Below are 20,413 nucleotides of genomic sequence, written 5' to 3' on the forward strand. Positions count from 1 at the left end.
AACCATAATAAATTTTTTGGTCCATTAAAATATGCTTATTTTCTAAAGGGTAGGCACGCGTCCATACTTTTGTAACAGAATATGTGCCCGTATTAGTTTTAGTGTCACTCGTTGTTAAGTGTAATTTATCAAAATATAATGCTACCGAAGCTTATCCTGCGATTTATTTTATTTATTACTTCGAACTCGATTGCACTCCATTGTATTATGTTTGGGAAAATAATGTGCGTGACTAACGCAGACGCATCGTGTGAGCGGCGATGGACGCGGTTGGGTGGACACAGTATCGGTGCCATTGTTTGCAGCGAATGCAACTTCCTACGTTGCCATATCGCCATTGCGTGACGGCGCTTCCGGTGAGTTTGAGAATCCTACCGCACACAACCCGCAACCTGTTTGCTTCATAATTTTTCCCATTTTTCCAAAATTTCTGATTTATTTACCATTCACCAGGTTACTTCCGGCATATTGTGCACGTTCATGTTGCCAAAAAGCGCGTACTACCACTAACGCATGGCCAGTACGAGGTCAATGAGTTGCTACATTGGGACCAGCTGAATAACTGGATGTAAGTATTCTCAAATTCTCCTCCTTCAATTTTCCCCGTTCATACAACATGCGCTCTGTGTTTTCTCTCCCTCTCTCTCTCTCCAGCTACTTTTTGGGCACACCGGAACGCTTGCCGGGACAACAGCACCTGTATCGCGTGTCCGCTTTGCCACCGCGACACGGTTCCGCACACCAGCTGCCCGACTGTTTAACGTGTCCGACTCCATTGCGCAGCAGCTACCAGGGTGCCGAGGGTCATACCAAATCGCCACCGAAACTGGTGACCGCTTGGGATGACGACTGGGAGGACTCGGAAGAACGTCAAACTTTACCACCACCCACGTTGACGCCGGAACACAAACACCCGACGGCATCACACGGCCACTCGGAGCACAATGAATGCCTCTATCATACAGCCAAATTTCCGTTGGCGCTGCAGGCACGTTATGTGCTCATCGAATGTTTGGGTCCAGTGGTGCCAACAACTATCGTTTACGCCCTAACAGGCTTCTATGCCGGCGAGTATGGCAAGAAGCTGTTACCGAAGAAAAGTGAAGCTTTGGAACTACTTGTGACTGTGCAGAATAATACGCGTTTGAAGGAGAAGATGTTGCGTACTGCTCTGCCACAGGTAAAAACTTTCCCGGTCATGATATCGGGCGGTTATCATGCGCAGGTGCGTCTATATTTGCCGCCGGTGCTGCGCGAGGATGAGATTACACGTTATCCGACGATACTGCACGTGTACTCGGGGCCGGGCACACAACTGGTGACGGAGAAGTGGCACATCGACTGGAATACTTATTTGTCGGGGACGAAGGATTATATAGTAATTGAGATCGATGGACGTGGTTCAGCCGGACAAGGTTATCAGCTGTTGCATGAGATCTACAAGCGTCTCGGTTCGGTTGAAGTGTCCGATCAGCTGGAAGTGAGTGAATATTTGCGAGATAATTTGCATTTTATTGACGGTCGTCGTATGGGTGTGTGGGGCTGGAGTTATGGCGGTTATGCGGCCGCATTGGCATTGGCGGGCACACAGTCAATTTTCCAATGCGGCATCAGTGTGTCGCCGGTGACGAATTGGAAGCTTTACGGTAAGTTGTAATGGCAGAAGTAAAGAGTAAGATTATAAAAAAAAAAATTTTTTTACCCAGGACACCTAGTATTAGACCAAAAGTCGTGAGCTGCTTGAGCCACATGTAAAAGAATCGTTTTTAACCACTCCCTAGTGACCCTCGTGGCTACTCCTCAGAGAAATTTACTCATTTGCATGAACTTACACACAAGGCTCCATCCTCCTAAAATCCGGCGAGAAGATGGGCTTTTTGTTAGTAAAATGTAGGTTCAAAAGCATTTTGGGACATTTTTCATTAATTCCTAAAAATTAGTAGTTGAGTTCAAAAGTAGTTTTAGTAACATAGACCAATTTTATGAATAAAATCGATCGTTTAAAAAAATTGGTACAATTTTGGGACAAGTCAAAATACATTTAGAAGAACATTTTTTGACATCAACAATATACATATATACACATATATGATAGAATAAACCTTAGTATGGAGTTTGGGACAAGTTTTTTGAATGAAACCAAAGTTTAGTAAGCTTTTGTCGAAGTACTTGACTATCAAGCATACCGCCTATGCAAATGTAAATAGGTAATATCTTCGAAAACATTTATTGAATGTGAAAATTCGGTTGATTTTGGAACACTCTCTCGGAAACTTAATACTTATATCTGTTTTGAGACGCCAAACTAGCAGGTCTTGCCTCTGTCAGTCCCTATAAATACCAATATTTTTCGGCACATTCAATCGAGTAGTAAATGATTTTGATATCCGATTTTGCTTTGGGACAGTTTTTAAAAATTTTAAAAAGTAGTTTCGCTTAAATTTCAACACAAAACAAAATATTATATCGTTAGCAATAAATTTAGAAAGAAAAAATAGGTTTTGGGACAATTTGTATACATTTTGGGACAGCATAAATTCATTATATTTTAACGCGTGTACTGTAAAATTAACAAATTGAAATAAATATGTTATTAAAAATCTTTATTATGCTTTGGGACAAGGCATAAGATGTAGATTTTTTTCTTTTCTGCTTTTTTACTTCGAAATATTCTAGAACAATTTTGGCGTAAATCTAAAACTTTGTTCAAATTCGTAATCGCTTTTTAAAAGATTTATATTTTTGACTTAGAAAATCAATAATCGTGTGAACGAACCCTTTTGCGAAAACTTAACTATACTTTGAAATACAACCTTTTTGTAATCTTGTACTGGGAAGATTTCAAACAGAGATAAGAGACAATAACAAATGTTTAAAGGTAAAAGAATACCCTCTGATTTTTTTTTTAGCATCTCTCTTAAGATTATGGACAATGTGAAAATGTTTAACATACTGTAATCAGTCTACTAAAATTCTAGTGTAATATATGAGCTTTTGTACATTTTTGGAACAACAAAAAATATTTTGGGACACTTTTTAGGGACTTAAGTTCAATTTTCAACAACATATAACCTATTATAAATTTTTGAGGCACTTAAAAAATTTTTTATAAATTTTTGGGATAATAAAAAAGGGTGGACTACTTTTTAGCGACTGAACTACAATTTGCATGCAACATGTCAGCTATTACCAATTTTTGAAACAATTAAAAAGATTTTTATAATTTTTTGGGACACCTAAAAAGTTTTGGGACTCTTTTTAGTGGCTGAACTACAATTTTCATACAATATTTAATCTATTACAAATTTTTTAGGCACATGTAAAGGTTTTTTATAAAATTTTTGGGACAACTAAAAAAGCTTTGGGACACTTCCTAATAACTTAAACATTATATAAACTGTTAAACTGAACTGAACTAACAGAACCATTTTTTATAATTATATATTATACATTTTTGAAAAAATTCAGAAAAATTTTGGGACACCCATAACCAACCCATGGGTCACTTTTCAAAAACTATTGTAATAATTTTTTGCACAACCTGAAAACATTTTGGTACTATTAACTTATAAGTTTTCGAAATTCTCTATTTTCGTTCACATCCCTAGACTCTACATACGCTGAACGCTATCTTAGCTTCCCGAATGTGACCGATAACTACAAAGGCTACGAGGAGGGTGATCTCTCCAAGTACGTAGATAATTTGCGCGATCGTCAATTCCTTTTGGTGCACGGCACCGCCGATGATAATGTGCATGTACAGCAATCGATGGTATTAGCGCGTGCGCTCACCAATAAAGGTGTACTCTACAAACAGCAAATCTACCCCGATGAGGGACACACGCTGTCGGGCGTGAAGCGGCATCTCTACCGCTCAATGACGAGTTTCTTCGAGGACTGTTTTAAGAAGCTGGTGAGTTTTGTGGTTTCAATACGATTTTATCTACTTTTTTCTTTTTAATTTGTAAAATATTTTCTCACTCAACTTTTGCTTTAAAAATGATGCGCTTACTTATTTGTATATATTACATACCCTTTGCTAACTTCTATACAAATCTCCTTAACAAGCAAACACACTTTTTGTCTAACACTTTTAAATAAATTACTTTTTTTCTCCCTTCTTCTTGTCACACTACTACAACAACAACTATATATTGCTATGACTATCACTCTATTTGTCTATCTATCTGTCTTTCTATATTTTTTATATCTCTGCCTTTCACATTTTTGCACTGGAAAATTTTGTTTCTTTAAATTTTACTTTTTTCAATTTTTAATTTTTGTTATTTTAAATGTTTAATTCTTAATTATTTATTTGAAACACCATTCTAAATTTTGTTTTTTTTTTATTTAAAATAAACCTCTACTCACATTTATTTCTCCTCTCACAAACTCGTTTCATAACCTCCAAATCGAACATCCAGCTTGAGCAGCAACTGAGTAATCAAACAGATTCCGCGGATTTCTTAGACTTTCATAGTCTCTATGTAAACATTTAAGCGTGAAGTTATGCGAGTGCCTCCATCGCACACACATACCCATACAGAAAGACACACGTTTGGTATCGTGTATGTGAGATCCATTATTTAAGGTATCCGAAATTATTTTAATCGATGCTGATTGCTTTATAAATGTCTCATACTCGTTGTATTTTTTGGTGTCAGTCAATGTTTTTGTTGTTGTTGTATTTCGAAATACATTTGAATGTTTCAATGTGTCTTGTGTGACGCTTAATATTAAGTGCATAGCATTATATGTATGTGATGTCTATGGTTTTTATATTTTTTCAAGCAATTAAATCGTTTAATATATTTATAAAGCTAATAGGGGGAGGGAAAGAGAGTTTCTGAGTGATAAAATCAATACGTGTAGATATCTACATATTATTCGTTTTAGGTACTAGAATTTTACTCACTTCCTTCGCTGAATATTTTGACTCTGTCAGCTCTCTGACAAAAACTTTTTTTGCAGTGGTTATAACTACCAAACCTTACTATTCGTATTTAATCGCTGGTTGGCAATCACAAAGTTCGTTCGGTTTCATTAGCCAATTATAAACAGACGAAATTCGCTAGATTTTCAGCAACAAACTACAAAGTTTAAGAGTTAGAAATCTATTTTCTAAAATTTCTGACGTACTCTTGGTTTATAAAATTTCTTTTTGTAAGGAGAAAGGCTTGCTGTAAAGGTAGGTGAGTGGTACTGCAGTGCATACTATCATGTCTTGGTTAGATGAGGTTTAAAAAACTCGCTGTTGGGACCTTCATTGATGTTGAGGAAGCTATCAATAACGTCTTGCCGGAAACAATCGTTACTGCCATGGACCGTTTTCGGATTGAATCAAGCCTCAAACAATAACGTCCTTCTGGAAACAATCGTAACAACTCTGGATGTTCTTTTCGTTGAATCTAACCTCAAACACCAAACTATTTATTTTCAGTCTTCTGTGCGACAGAAAGATTGAAGCAGAATAGAACAATGCACATGCTCGTAGGGAAGCCTCACAAATGATGTTCTCTCTCCTCTTCTATGGGCAGTCGGAAATGGTCACATTACCAACCGAAATAAAACTGAGATGGTTACACTGAAGTATTTGAAGTATTTAGGGCTCGTCCTCGATAGAAAGAATATCAAAGAAAGAGCAAAGAAGGCATTGATTGCCTTATACAGAGATACGGCAGAGGAGCCATTGACAAAAGTTGAGGTCTCTCATGAAAAATGATCCTCTGTCTCTACGACACTATAGTCAAACTCATTATATTCCGTGAAGTCTTTGTGTGGTGGAGGGCTCTCAGAAAGGCCACACTTGCAAAGAAACTCGAGGACGTTCAGACTTCAGCGGGTGGCGCTTATCAGACTCAGATAATCTGGGTTTCTAAACGAATACATATCTGAACACTCGAAAATCCTCATACGCTTAGACTTTATAATGGATCTCTTGGATCATGAAGTCGCCAAACCGAACTCTGACGGCTCATTCTCTGCCCACATACCGCCGAGGGAGTTGTGGGTGGGCAGAAGCTGTTGCAGGAGAGGGGCAGTGAGCCTCCTTACAGATAGATGAAAACTTGGGGCGAAGGTTGGTGGAGGACAGAGTTTCAGAGCAGTGACCATCTTCTCGGATAATAGGGCGTCGATACTAGCCTTGAACTCATTAACAGTGCGTTCAAGGCTGTTAAAGAATGCTTAACCTCATTATCAATGGCAACTAGTAATTTTTATGGGTGCGAAGCCATAACAGAATAAAAGATAAAATCTCATGAGCTAGTAAGCGGATCGGTGCTCTCGTCTCCTCGCGTGTTCGACTACTAGGTAGCTAGGCTTCGCGGAAGATTGGCCTGCACTGAACGACCATCGTGATCTTTTTGGCCCAAGACCGATCGCAAGAGATATAGTTATCTCTTTGCTTTCGGTAAGGCTAACCTCTGCCCAGTATTGGGGGTTTTAAGGAGCTATTGTCCTATCAGCGTCCATGCTGTAAGGTTGAGAGTCTTACCGGACGCCATCTGCAGATTCTGTATGGAAGAAGAATAAGTGGAAATATCTTCACTTCCTTCTTGTACTGCTTTTGGGAGATCAATGCTTAAATACTTGGGAGCGCATACCTTCAGAGATCCCACCGTACAGGCAGAAATGGAAATTAAACACCTGTGTAGATTTATATAGCCCACAAAATGCTTTGCTAATTTATCAGATTATACTTTTCTATGGCTATATGTAGTATAGCAGTCCACGTGCGATCTAGCTAGATCAGCCATCCAACGTAACCTAGCCTTACTTAACCTAACCTAATCCTTGCCTTTAAGCTTTTGTAAGGAAATTTGGATTATAGTCATTCTTCTTCTTCTTCTTAATTGGCGTAGACACCGCTTACGCGATTATAGCCGAGTTAACAACAGCGCGCCAGTCGTTTCTTCTTTTCGCTGCGTGGCGCCAATTGGATATTCCAAGCCATTATAGTCATTAGATTGTTATTAATACAGATTACTTAACTAAACATGCTAGTGGCACATGATCAGAAATCATACTGAAAACTTATTGCCTATATTAAAGGAATATTGATCTTTAGCATTAGCCGTCCTTTTTATCTGTTGGATAATGATGGTTTACACATTCTTTTAAGTTAGACTATACTCTCTATAGCTGCAACAACGGCTTTAGTTACATATGTAGTTTACCTAAACACCGTCGGAATTAGAGGTCATTTTCAAGAGGAACGGAGTATATCTTAGAGCACGTGCTCAGTATCAACGTTGACGTTCTGAGATATATTAACTTTGCCTTTAAAATGAAGACTTGTTAACCTACAGAACTAGGCATTGTATGTAACAACCATATTAATCCAGTTTAAGGCTGTTAATTAAGAAATCTCTCTCTCTACCTAAATTTCCAACACCTAAGCAGAGAGTTCTTCTGAGTTTACGGGGTCAGGAGCTTTTTTAACCCACAGAACAATAGATTGGCTTAAATAATTGTTTCGAACCTATTGCTGTACCTAAATTTCCATCTGTGCTTGGGCCACAGAACTCTGCATTAAGTATGTAGTAATCTGTTAGATATGAAGCAGGTAGGCATCCAACCATCTTATGCTCTAGTTCAACACTGATACGCGCTGTGCTTCCGCCGATATAGCTCAAATTGAAAATATGAACTCCACATATTGGCATGTAATTATATTTTAAATAAATGTTACCTAATAATTATGACATATTTTTTTAAATATTTTCTAACAATTTTTAAGTTTTACTTTTTACCGAACTAAGCTTTTATGAGACTTTCTATAATGTGATTTATAAAAAGCTCCGCCTGCTTTATATACGCTTTTTTCTTTAGCAAAAAATACAAATATAAACTGTATAAAGATGAAAATGCATTTCATACCCGCTCATTAATATATGCATACATATAACAGCAAATACAAATAACCTCAAACAATTTTAGTGAAAAATATGAACCAAACCTATATACTGTATTTTTACCATATATACATACATACATATGTATTTGTTTGCTTAATAAGTTCCTATATAATTTTTACTACTAATTAGAGTTGCTAAGTTTCGCTATTTTTCAAAACTTACAGTGTTTAAGCGCCTAAAATTATGCTCGCTTTCATAGTATTACTTTTTTTTTTTTGATCCGCAGTTTACAAGCTTTATATAGTATTTTTTTTTTGTAATTATAATATATATTTTTATGGTTTTATGAAGCTTAATAATGTCTACGTGCTGTTCTTTATATTTAGTTAACTATGTTTGTAATGTAATATATGATTAAGCTTTATTCTTGAAACTCTCTTTTCCAACTAGGTGCCGCCCGAATCGAAAGCTGGACTTGGAAATGGCGGTGGTAGTGATATGCAACAGCAATAAAGTTACGAAAATGCTTTAATATTGATTAATTTTCTTTGAATACTAGTAGAGTGGAAAATACTAAAGCGCCTGAAAGTATGCTCAAAAAGTTTTGATTACTTACTATGATTTGCTTTGAATAATTTTGAAGTTATGTACAGTATTTTGGGCATCGCAAAATCAAAATTACATACAATAACAAAACAAGTCGAAAAATACAAATTTTTATGGTTGTGAAATAAATACAAAAGCAACAACAGCAACTAAATGCACGAGCGCCAAAAAGTAGACAAAGCGAAACAAAACCAAACATTAACTTAACTAATTTTAAATATATTTGCTGTCTTAATAAATTTACATATTATTTAAAAAGATGCTAAGATTGCAGAAGGGATTCTGAAAAAAGCTCTTTAGGGTAATAACCAAAGTGCAAACGCCTAGAAGCACACTATTTTTTCTTCAGTTTTAAAGTAAAACTACCTGTAGACATTTGTTTTCCGCGCACACTCCCATAATTATTAGAAACTTATTTTTAATTTTAAAAAATTTCAATTTTTAATGAAAAACTATACCAACACGAGAATAACCAGTATTTTAAGCGTTGACTTAAGCATTGTGTAAATTTTAAAAATTGAGCAAATAGCATAAAAAGTACATTTCTAAAGTAGTAGTGAAAATATTTAAGAGATACTAAAAAGTTTTTAATAAAAAAACTATAACTGAATGATATAATTATAATAATAAATTATAAAAAACAAACTAAATCAAAATTAAGAAAGCGAAAGTAAGTAAAAAAAAAACAAATTAAAATTATTGAAAAAACAATAAACACTGCAATATGAAAATACTCAGAAAAAAATTAATTACAGTATTAAAAATTGCAAATAACGGAAAAGCTCGAAATTAGCTGCGATATTAAGATTGAAGATATGCCTAACTATAGCTACAGTTATAAAAAAATGTAAACATACAGTATAGAAACCAAAAATTAGTCCCTTAGTGCGCAGAAAATATAATTGAATAAAATTTATTTAAAAGCTTGAATTTGGAAAAAGCTTAATATGTAAAAACTCATTTGCTAAATTTGCTAAATAGTTAGCGTGCTTTTTACTAACGAATACAGCGCTTGCTGACAAGTAACGTTATTATAGTGTTAAAATGTTACAGTGGAGTGCTTTTGCAGCTTTTGGAGCATAAAACTATGCAAAAGAAAAATAAAGCTTTTAGATTTGGATATTTTGAAGTTCAAAGCACCTTACTGCTGTAATTGAGAACTATATTTATTACTATGTTGTTATTTTTTTTTTTATGTTTATTTGTGGAGCCTTAAATTAGGCAACGGTAAATACCCGTATATATAAGCTTTAATACTTTGCCGTTTTCGGGATTAAAACACCTTCTTTTATTAAACATTATATTTATGTTATTTAAAAGCTCGAATTTAGAAAAGGCTTAACAAATAAAAGCTTTTGAATTTGCTGATGAGTAGCATGCTTTTTACTAACGCATTTAAATATTTGCCGAGAAGTAACGTTATTATTGTATTGAAATGTTACAGTGCGGTGCTTTTAGAGCTTTTGAAGCCTAAAACTATGCAAAAGAAAAATAAAGCTTTTTGAGTTTGATATTTAAAAGTTTAAAACACCTCACTACTCTAATTGAGAATTGTATATATTATTATGTTGTTATACATAAGTTTAAAAAATGGTTTTACTTTTGGAGCTTTTGAAACCTAAAATTAGGCAACGGAAACTACGTACATATATGAACTTTAGAACTTTGACGATTTCCGGATTAAAACCCTACTTTCATTAAAATTATATTTATGTAATTATGTGGTTAAGAACTGATATTTATTGTTTGAGCAAGTGTGGCCTAAAAGTATGCAAGATTTTTCCGAATTCGATTGTTTTTCTTCGAAATTTAGTAATATCATTTTTTTAGTTTCTCTTTTACCAGATTTCAGAACTTGCCACAGGACAACAATCTCAGTATAGGCGTCTAAAATCGTCTAAAGTCTCTACAGAGTAATTACATCACTAAAATACTGAAATTAAGCGCTTAAAAGTATTTTACCGAAAAAATCATTAATTCTCTGATTCAAACTAAAAATATAAAAATTAAACGAACGAAGCCTTAAAATAGACACATGAAAGTATGCTAGATAAACGAGTGACGTAAAAGATATTCTAAAATTGTTGTACTATCGCAATTTTCTAAAAAGTCGTCAAATGCGCAAGTTCTTAATTCATGAGACAACTAAAAGAATGCAAGAATTTTAAAAATACATTTATAATTAATATTTTTAAGGTTATATGAAGCCGTGTTGACCATCTTTTAAATGATAAGTATAAATTTTATGTTCTTCATCAATTCAAAGTAGAATGTACTTAACAATTTATTAACGTTCATAAATTTTTATTTCGAAATAAAAAGGTAAAGCGCCTACATGTATGTCTCTTCGAAAGTTTTCTGCGATTTATCGATTTGCAATTATCTATTGCGGTTTATAATTATTATAGTTCGCCAGCAAATGGAATTAAGCTTCAATGCATTATTACAAAACGCCTAAAATTATGCAAAGCTACAGCTTTTCACATAATATTAACGCAGATAGCGACAGTTTCTGTCATAAAAATCATTTCTCTGCACAAATCTAGCGATTATAAGCAGTTATTCGAGAGAAAATTATATACGTACATACATACATATGTATATTAGGATGAGCCAAAAAAAAACCTGTCAAATACATCAGTTAAATTAAACTTATATGTGCATAAGTACAGAGAAAAAATATCCCTGCAAGAGATTTTTAGACTTTTCCAAGCTTATAAATGTAGGAACCTACCAAATTCAGGGGATAAAATAAAATGTATTTAGAACGAAAAAAATATCCCTGAAAGAAAGTTTGTTTTATTACTTTTCAAAAGCTTTTAAATATAATATCCTGTAGAGTTTATTAGTTAAAGCAAAAATATAATGGCCGGAAAAAATATCCCTGCTAAAATTTTTTTCATTTTCCAAAGTTTTTATGTATATAGGTATATGGCTTAATTCATCGAATAAAATTAATATATTCATAAACAGAAAAAAATATCCCTACAAAGAATTTCTTTTTACTTTTCAAAGTTTTTAAATTTTTAAACCAATCAAATTGAGGGGATAAAATAAATCTATACATATATGTATATGTACATATATGTACAAAGCGAAACTTATACCTGTAAGGAAATTTTTTTTCACTTTTCAAACATTTTAAACATAAAAACTTGTCAAATTAATGCGTTAAAATGAACCTACATATGTACATACATATATAGAAAAAAATGTCACGGCAGAGAAATTTTTTTTTACCTTTCAATGCTCAAATATATGAATTTTTGAATTCATGGGTTAAAAATAAGATCTTGCAAAGAACATTTTTTCACTTTTTCCGGCTTTTAAATAAATAAAGTTGTGAACTTCATGGGTTTAAATGAACTCATATACAGAAAAAATATCCCTGCAGGTACAATTTTTGTCACTTTCAATGCATTTGTATACACATTTGTATGTATGTATATAAACCTATCGAATTCGTGGATTAAAATAACATATATGTATGTGGAAAAAACAATATCCCCGGAAAGGGTAACTTTTTTCATATTGCATGTATTTGGATTTTTTACTTTTCGAAGCTTTTTAATATACAAACCTGTCGAATTCATAAGAAAAAATGTATCTTAATACATCTAAAAAAAATATCCCTCCAAGGGAAATTTTTTTCCACTATTCAAAGCTTTAAGTATACGAATCTCGAACAAATGGTTATGACGTTTTTAATGAAAACATTATTTTTACGTATTATTTATAAGGGATATTTTGAAGGCTCACTGACAACGTTACAATTAAGCTGAAATATGTTCCTTGTAGAGCTATTCTTTCGCTGTACATATATACAATATAGGTTCATTACAACTCATAAATTCGATATTACTTTTTCTTAGCCCACTCTAATGTACGTATGCATGTCTATTAGCCTTTCCGCTGGATTAAAAACAATTACAATAACCCTCTAATGAGACGGTATTTCATTGTACGCACATTTAAATGAAAGTGACGTTGAGGAGTAAATCCTTTGATTTCACAATAAACGTAATAATAATTCAAAATAATTAATGAAGGGCGCAAACGCACTCACACACACATACGCTTAGCATTTTCGCTGACACTCCCACGTGGCATAATTAGGTGCAATACTTAGTGCCACGCAGCAGCCATTAGCGGCGCAGCTTTGTTTTCGCGTAAAGAAAATATGAAAAGGAAAAGCGTGAAAGATTAAAAGATTGAATAATGTATGTGTTTGGTTGTGTGATATTTGCGATTGGATAAAGGGCATAAGAGAAAAGTATGTGAATGACAACAGCGAAAAAAATGCTAATGACAGTTAATTAAAAAATGCGTTTCCTTTTTGCATGACAAAACAAAGGGAACGAAAGGAAACTTTCAAACAAAAGGCGAAGGTGCAAAATTTGGGTAGCATGCTTTTAGGCGTATTAATGGATTACACTTATGCTTTTAAATTTCAGTGCGCCTGTAGATATGTGGTGATTTCTGATTTAAAACTTTAAAAACTGTATAATGGCACATATTGAGCTCTTTTGTAGAGGGTTGATTAAAGAGTCAAATTAAGCAGAAATTGAGAAAAGAAATATTAAACTAACTTTCAAAAGCTATTCAGCTCCATTTAAACGCGCGATAAATATGATTTTTTGAATATCAATATCTTCATATATTTTTTCCAAGCTTTTTAAATTCATTGCAAGCTTTCTAAGGTTGCGTGAAAGCTTCTAACATTAAAGTTTTCTAAGGATGCGTGAAAGCTTCTAAGCTTACACTAATGTTTTCTAAGGTTGCAGGAAAGCTGTTAAGCATACAAAACAGTTTTCTAAGTTTTCACGAAAGCATCTAAGTATGCATAAAAGCTTTTAAACTTGTCATTAAAGCTTTAAGCATCTTTTCATATTTTGCAAAAGGCATGAAAACGTATAAAAAAATGTGTAACTTTTAGCTGTACGTAGTAGAGGCTTATAGATAACTATGAATTAGAAAACGTTTAATAGATCAAAGCTTTAAAAAATAATACCTTTGAATGCTCTAGGTGGAGCTAAAACTAAAAAGATTTTTAATCGAATTAAGCGTTTAATAACTTGGAAAGATTTGAACAAATTATTTGTGTGAAAGCTTTAAGTTCAACTGTTAGTCGAAACACAGAAATATTGGTATTTAGAATATTGCGCTTTTACTCGAAAGCTCAGAACTATTGATGTTTAGAAGCTTAAAGCTTGATGAATTTTAAAATTAGTTTGTTACAAATGAGTACATGTGAAAACACGAATTTTTGCAAGTGTAAGGATTTATAAATGTTAGGCTAACTTCCATTATATTTCAGTATACTAGAGTGTTGACTAAAGAGTCAAATTCAGACAGAGTGAACGAAAATTTATATAGCATAAAAATTACAAAAATTTAAGTTTTGTTAGCAACCTCTTAAGATTTCCACGCACAGTGGAAAAGAGCTTTAAAGCTTTTCATATATTGCAAACAAACACGTTTTTTTAATTATCCTTTTTTTTATTATATGATTTTATACGAGAAAGAAGTTCATGTGGAAATCGACTAGGTTTTAAAAAATCATTTTGTGAAAGCTTTGAAAGCTTTAAATTTGAAAGCGCAGAAATATTGATATTTAGAAGCTTAAAATTTGATGTGATTAGAAAATTATTTTAAGCACTGCAAAATTTGTAAATGAGTACAAATCCTTCATTCTCGAATTTTCGAAATACTTTCTCATAAAGCTCCAGTTTTTATCGTATTAAAATATTTTCACTTGTATTGTAACAGAAAAGCTCGAAACATATTAATATATAGAATCTTATGCGTGAAAAAGTGAGCATTCGTTTCTTTTTAAATTATTAAGAAATACTGTGGAAGCTCAAAATGCATAAAAAACATGCTCAAAAGGCTGAACCTTTATGATATGGTAGGATTCTTCAATTGACTAAAGAAGAAAAGCTCAAAGTACTTTGATCCATTTGTTATTCAGAATTCAAGTTTTTTACGAGCTTTCACGTTTCTGAATTAATTGCTACAATAAAAGCTCCAACTACTATTATTAGCATAGAGAGTGTCACATTTGAAAGCACGAGCTTTCATAGGATTATGTGACAAGTGAATGCTGTTCATAATAAATAAATAAATAGTAAATAGTAAATAATAAAATGTGCACACAAAAGCTACATGAACTACTAAAACTTTAAATAGTTTACAAAATAGTTATAAATAAAGCACTTGTTCAAAACTGTTACTGTATTATACACCACATACTTTTGTACGAATTATGTAGACTTTATTAGAATTGTTAAGTGAGAAAATTAATTACTAATATTTAATTCAACCCTTGAAGCTATGAAGAAAGTTAATGTTTTAAAACATTTTCCTACAAGTTATTAATAATCTAACAAAAACGAAGAACAATGTAAAATAGGTATATAAAAAAATCCAGATTAAATTTGATAAAATTAAAAATCGAAGTAAAATGCCTTGAACTCTAACCCTTGCCTAATAATTTTAAACTATAATGTTTAGCGGAGAAATTTGTTATACCTCTGTGCTGTCTAAAATTAAAAAAAAATTGTTAGCAGTAGAAAATTATTTATAAAAACCGAGCTTTTATATTTCTGCAAAGCTTATCTGCAGCTTTCACTAATTTTGTACATTAATATATGATTTGTAAATATGTGTCCATGCACTTAAAAATTTCGTAGTCACTTTCAAGCTCGAAAAGTTTCTTAGCGGTTACATCTTGAGCTTTCACTCGAACTGATTTTATTGCAGTTTATTTTTTAGTTCATTTTAAAGAAGTTTCGCTTGAAATAGTATTCCTAGTTTTTTAAGTAAGCAGTAGAAAATATATGTAATGGAAATAGCTGAGCTTTCACTCACTGAGCTTTCATACTAGAAGCTTTCACTAATTTTACTGATTAATACATAGTTTAAAGTCCATATACTATATTTAAAAAAATATAGTATTTTTCAACCTCGTCAAGTTACTTAGATTAGACTTTTGGAGCTTTCACTCGAACAGATTATATTGCAATTTTTTTAGTTCATTTAAAGAAGTAAGCGCTTCAAGTAGTATTCTTAACTTTTTAAGTAAGCAGTAGAAAGTGAAAGTAATGGAAATAGCTGAGCTTTCACTCACTGAGCTTTCACACTACAACTTTTTAAATTTTTTAATTTTACTGTTTAATATATAGCTTAAAATATATAAGCCTTCCTTAAGAAAAATTTTGCAAGCTCTAAAAGCTACTTAGCGTATACTTTTTAAACTTTCGCTCGTAAAAAGTTATGGTAATTTTTTAACTCATTCTAGTCGTTTCTTACATCATTGTTAATTTTTATATAATAAAAACAAAAAAATATTACAAAAGTAGTATAAAGCTTTACTGGAAGCTTTATACCTTAATAAAAATAATGTTGGTGAGAGTTTTCGAAAATTATATGCTCACTGCTTACCGAAAGTATAAAACTGCAGATTTTGAACGTATCAAAAATTTAGTGAAAGCTCTATATGCCATAAGTTATTTCAGATAATACAGAAAACCTCAGCGACTTTAAGAAGGGTAGACTACTTTAATGCTATAGTGCTTTGTTAGAAGTTTAAAAGATTGCCCAAAAACAGATAATTAGTTGAAAGCTCTTACAACAGTGAAACGGTGAAAGTTTAACGCATGGGTTGTTGCTTGTTTGTTTTTTTTTTTTTTTTGAAGTTTAAAGCTTACTGCTTATTGAAAGTATGAAATGTAAATTTTAATACAAATAAAAATACAATAAAAGCTCTATATGCAATAAGCTTTTGTTGTTTGCTATTTTGTTTTGCTATTTCATGCTCAAAGCTTTGTCGAACCCTTACCTAAGTGTTAAAAAGTAACAAAAATATTCAACTGTGAAAGTTCAAGAAAGTTTTTATGATTTTCAAAGCTTTTGGAGTTTCACTGCATAACAATTAACTACTAATATAATATAACTAGTTGCAGGAATTGTTGCTATATGAAGTTGGTATAAACTTTTTATAAAAAATTAAGCTCTGTTAAATAAAATAACGTAAAATATATTAAAAGAAAAACATTGTAAAAAATTAGCATTAGTACTATTACAACTAAATAATGAAAACTCAAACCTTGTGATCCAAAAACTTTCTTCTCTTCCATGAAAAGAATTATTAGTTACCTAAATACTTGTATACAAATACCTAACTGTATATTGTAGTATAAAGAAATTTGTTACTTTTAATGCTGAATACGACTAATTAGTGAATTTAATAAAGTAAAAAAATTAATACAAATAAATTATACCGAATTGAAGAGATTTGAAAAGTAATGAAGAGAAATGTCTAACCTACAAAGAAAAACTTGAAAATTTACAATTATTATAAAATTAGTAGGCATAAGCATATATTTAGTGGAGCATGTTGAGAGTTCGTTTACTACCAAATACAAATTATATAATAACAGCATATAATTAAATAAATTACGTTTATAATTAATGCAATATTATGATACTAATTAGTGCATTTACTTCCAGGAATTAATTAACCAACTATTCCTAAATAATTACAAAAAACAGAATTGAAAACACTTAATTAAAGAATGTATACCAAAATGTCATGTCTGAGAGTGGCATCAAATACACTACAATAGAAAAGTGAGCTGACACTTATGATTCGATACTCAAAAGCGTTCGATACTTAATTAAAACTGTAGAATATGGTAACTCTTAAAACTGAATAATACAAAGATTATACAGCACATTGAAAGAAATAATAAATAAATATTAATACATGAAATAAGATACGGTGTTTTAATTTTTAACAGAGTGAGAAAGTTGGCTAGTGATCATCAAAAAATCGTAACAGAATATTTTCGTTCAAAAAGGAGGCGTTGCGGTTGCATGAGAGAGTAATTTGGAAACCGTTTGAGCAGTCAATTACTAATTAAAAGACTGTCAGGAAACCGATTACAAGCCACGCATAAAGCAAATTTCACTATAAACGTAATATCCGTGACAGACAGGTAGTAACAATACCATATCACCACCAAACCATACATGAAACTAGCAAAATACCATATGAGCAACGTAGTATTTTGCTGGTAACAATACTATGATGTTTCATTGTGGTATTTGTATAAACACAGCTAAAAAACGGGTGCTAAAACCTTTTACACAAAAGCTCTTTGAAATATTCTGTCAAAATTACTTAAAAAATGAATTAAGGAAATTGAAAACAAAACATATTTCAAAATTTTTCTTCCGGAAAAGCAAGAAATGTCTCATTTTATGTGAAGATTTCAGAGAGACTTTAACCAAATCGCTTTTTTGATATGAAAATAGATTAACTTTACAGTATTTCAAATAATTGCACTTATTTTCCTCACAACATACAACTACATATACATAGTATAATAACACGTGGATCAATAAGTCCCGGGACTAAATAAGAAAAACACATTTTTTTGGCAAAACTCGACTTTATTTATCAACATAATCTTCTTCAAGAGCAGCACAATCAATCCAGCGCTTCTCTAACATTTCAATACCTTTTTTATAGAACGATTTATCTTTGGCCTCGAAATAAGCGTTCGTTTCGGCGATGACTTCCTCGTTGGAGTAGAATCTCTTTCCTTGGAGCATTTTTTTGAGGTCTGCAAACAGGTAGTAGTCGCTGGGGGCCAGATCCGGTGAATATGGTGGGTGCGGAAGCAATTCGAAGCCGAATTCATGCAATTTCGCCTTTGTAGCGAGCGACTTGTGACACGGCGCATTGATTCACCGTGAGCAAACGCGACACCCACTTTGACAACAGCTTGCTCATAGACAAATTTTCATGCAAAATAGAGTACACACTGTCGTATGATGTCTTTAAGGTGTCAGCTATTTCACGCAATTTCAATTTACGGTTTTCAAAAACGATTTGGTGGACTTTTTTTATGGTTTCCGGTGTGATTGCCTCATTTGGCCGGCCAGAGCGTTCAGCATCTTCAGTGTCTGTCCGACCACGTTTAAAGTCAGCATACCACCGACAAATGATTGTTTTTGATGGAGCAGATTTCCCGTAGTACTTTTCAAGCCATTGCTGCGCTTGCACTGTGTTTTTCTTCATCAAAAAGCAATGATAAATCAACACATGAAACTGTTTCGAATACATTGTTTTGAGAATATCAAGACAAGCGTCACTTAAATCACTGTAACTCGTGAACCAAACATCAGAATGAAATTTTGACAGGTATCTTTCGAAGGTTGGTACTTATGAAAAATCATACGGAACTTTTGTTGGCAACGCCATCTATGCGTCAGTCCCGGGACTTATTGATCCACGTGTTATAATGAGGTTGTCAAATATCACTTCCGCACTTTTGCTCTCGAACTGCTCGAAGAACTCGGACAGTCACTTTTCACAAGCCTCTTTTGAGTTCAACTATACACCAGCAAGGGCGTTTGCCATGGACAGGAACAGGTGGTAATCACTTGGCGCTATGTGCGGGCTATATGGTGGATGCGATAAAAAATCTTATCCGAGCTCCCATAGCTTCTGACAATTCATCAACGAAGTGTGTGTTCTGGGTTGTCCTGGTGGAACACTACACCCTTCCTGTTGGCCAATTCTGGACGCTTCTGGTCGATCGCCTGCTTCAAGCGGTCCAGTTGTTCGCAATAGATGGTAGAACTAAGTGTCTGGCCATATGGGAGCAGCTCATAGTGGATGATTCCCTTCCAATCCCACCAAACACACAGCAAAATCTTCCTGGCCGTCAAACCCGGCTTGGCCACTGTTTGCGACGATTCACCGGCCTTCGACCACGACCGTTTTCGCTTGATATTGTCGTATATGATCCATTTTTCGCCGCCAGTCACCATCCGCTTCAAAAATGGATCGAGTTCGTTCATAGCATATCGCAGGCGTTGATTTTTGCGCCAAATCATGCGGAACCCAAACATCAAGCTTTTTTGTGAATCCAGCCTTCTGCAGATGGTTTAAAATGGTTTGGTGACTAACTTCCATCTTCTGAGCGATGTCACGAGATGCCACATGCCGGTTTAACTCGATGTTTTCCATGATTTCATCGGTATTCGTCGTCACAGGTCTTATCCTTGGTGTCGTTTTCACCCGCTCTGAATCATCGAAACCATTCCTCCGCAGTTCGAAGTGATAGAGTACTATCCCCCAAAACACCATTAATCTCACGGAACGTTTCTCTAGCGGATATGCCTTTAACGAAGCAAAACTTTAAAATAGCGCGAATTCCGGCGTTAGTGAACTCCATGTTTACACGTCTATAACTGTTGAATGCAATATCCAAACTAATCATGCATAGCGTCGTTTTGTAGGTTATGTCAAGACCTTTCAAAGATGTGTAGTATTGCCAGATACGAGCTCTGTAGCGCTTTATACATAGCCGCAAAATTCAAAAGACAAAAAGGCGGAAGGGAGATATTTGACAACCTAAAAATTGATTGTTTAAAATTTTTATATTGCATAAAATTTTTATATTGCATAAAATTTTTTTTAAATATTTAATGCCTATGAAACAAAACTAGTATTTGATTTTACTACATTGCCATGTGTGTCATCAATCATAACTGCCTATGAGATATGAGTTTTTGAGTTCGACATGCAAACAAGTCAACAATCATCGGTATGCAGGAAAAAAACGGGCGAAACCACAAAAGAACCACGCCAAAGCCGCACAAAAATCACTGTCAACTACAACTGGTTGGTGGAAATCAGGCGACATCTTTTCAACTTGCTATGAGGCTCTGAAAGCCTGAGGCTGACTTTGTATTAATTAAACTTCTTGAAAATAGTTGCTTATCTTATGGAAAAAGTAGAAAAAATTAGTACAAACCTTTCTCTAGTCGCCTTATACTAAATACAATAGTGTTGGTTCCGTAGTGTTTGGTTGACTTTCTGTCATAAAATAGGTATGGTAACAAGAAATCCAATATTTTTACATTAAATTGAA

At 33.4% G+C, this 20,413-nt stretch overlaps 1 protein-coding gene across 4 annotated transcripts in view; it reads left to right on the plus strand.

Annotated features, from left to right (window-relative positions):
* Positions 1-9,070, plus strand: part of LOC120769223 (inactive dipeptidyl peptidase 10) — a 105,571-nt gene extending 96,501 nt beyond the window's left edge. For 3 of the 4 annotated variants that reach the window (XR_005704834.1, XR_005704832.1, XR_005704833.1), the window contains 6 exons: positions 242-356; positions 454-568; positions 655-1,646; positions 3,609-3,913; positions 4,425-4,591; positions 8,310-9,070. Coding sequence is in view for 1 of the 4 variants with exons in the window: in XM_040096119.1 (XP_039952053.1) it covers positions 242-356; positions 454-568; positions 655-1,646; positions 3,609-3,913; positions 8,310-8,372 (1,590 nt within the window). In the remaining 3 variants the exon portion in view is untranslated. The remainder of the gene's footprint in view (positions 1-241; positions 357-453; positions 569-654; positions 1,647-3,608; positions 3,914-4,424; positions 4,592-8,309) is intronic. The other variant, XM_040096119.1, reaches the window with a different exon arrangement.
* The last annotated feature ends 11,343 nt before the right edge of the window (positions 9,071-20,413 follow it).

The sequence above is a fragment of the Bactrocera tryoni genome, chromosome 2, assembly GCF_016617805.1.
Source record: "Bactrocera tryoni isolate S06 chromosome 2, CSIRO_BtryS06_freeze2, whole genome shotgun sequence".
In the NCBI taxonomy this organism is placed as follows: Eukaryota; Metazoa; Arthropoda; class Insecta; order Diptera; family Tephritidae; genus Bactrocera; species Bactrocera tryoni.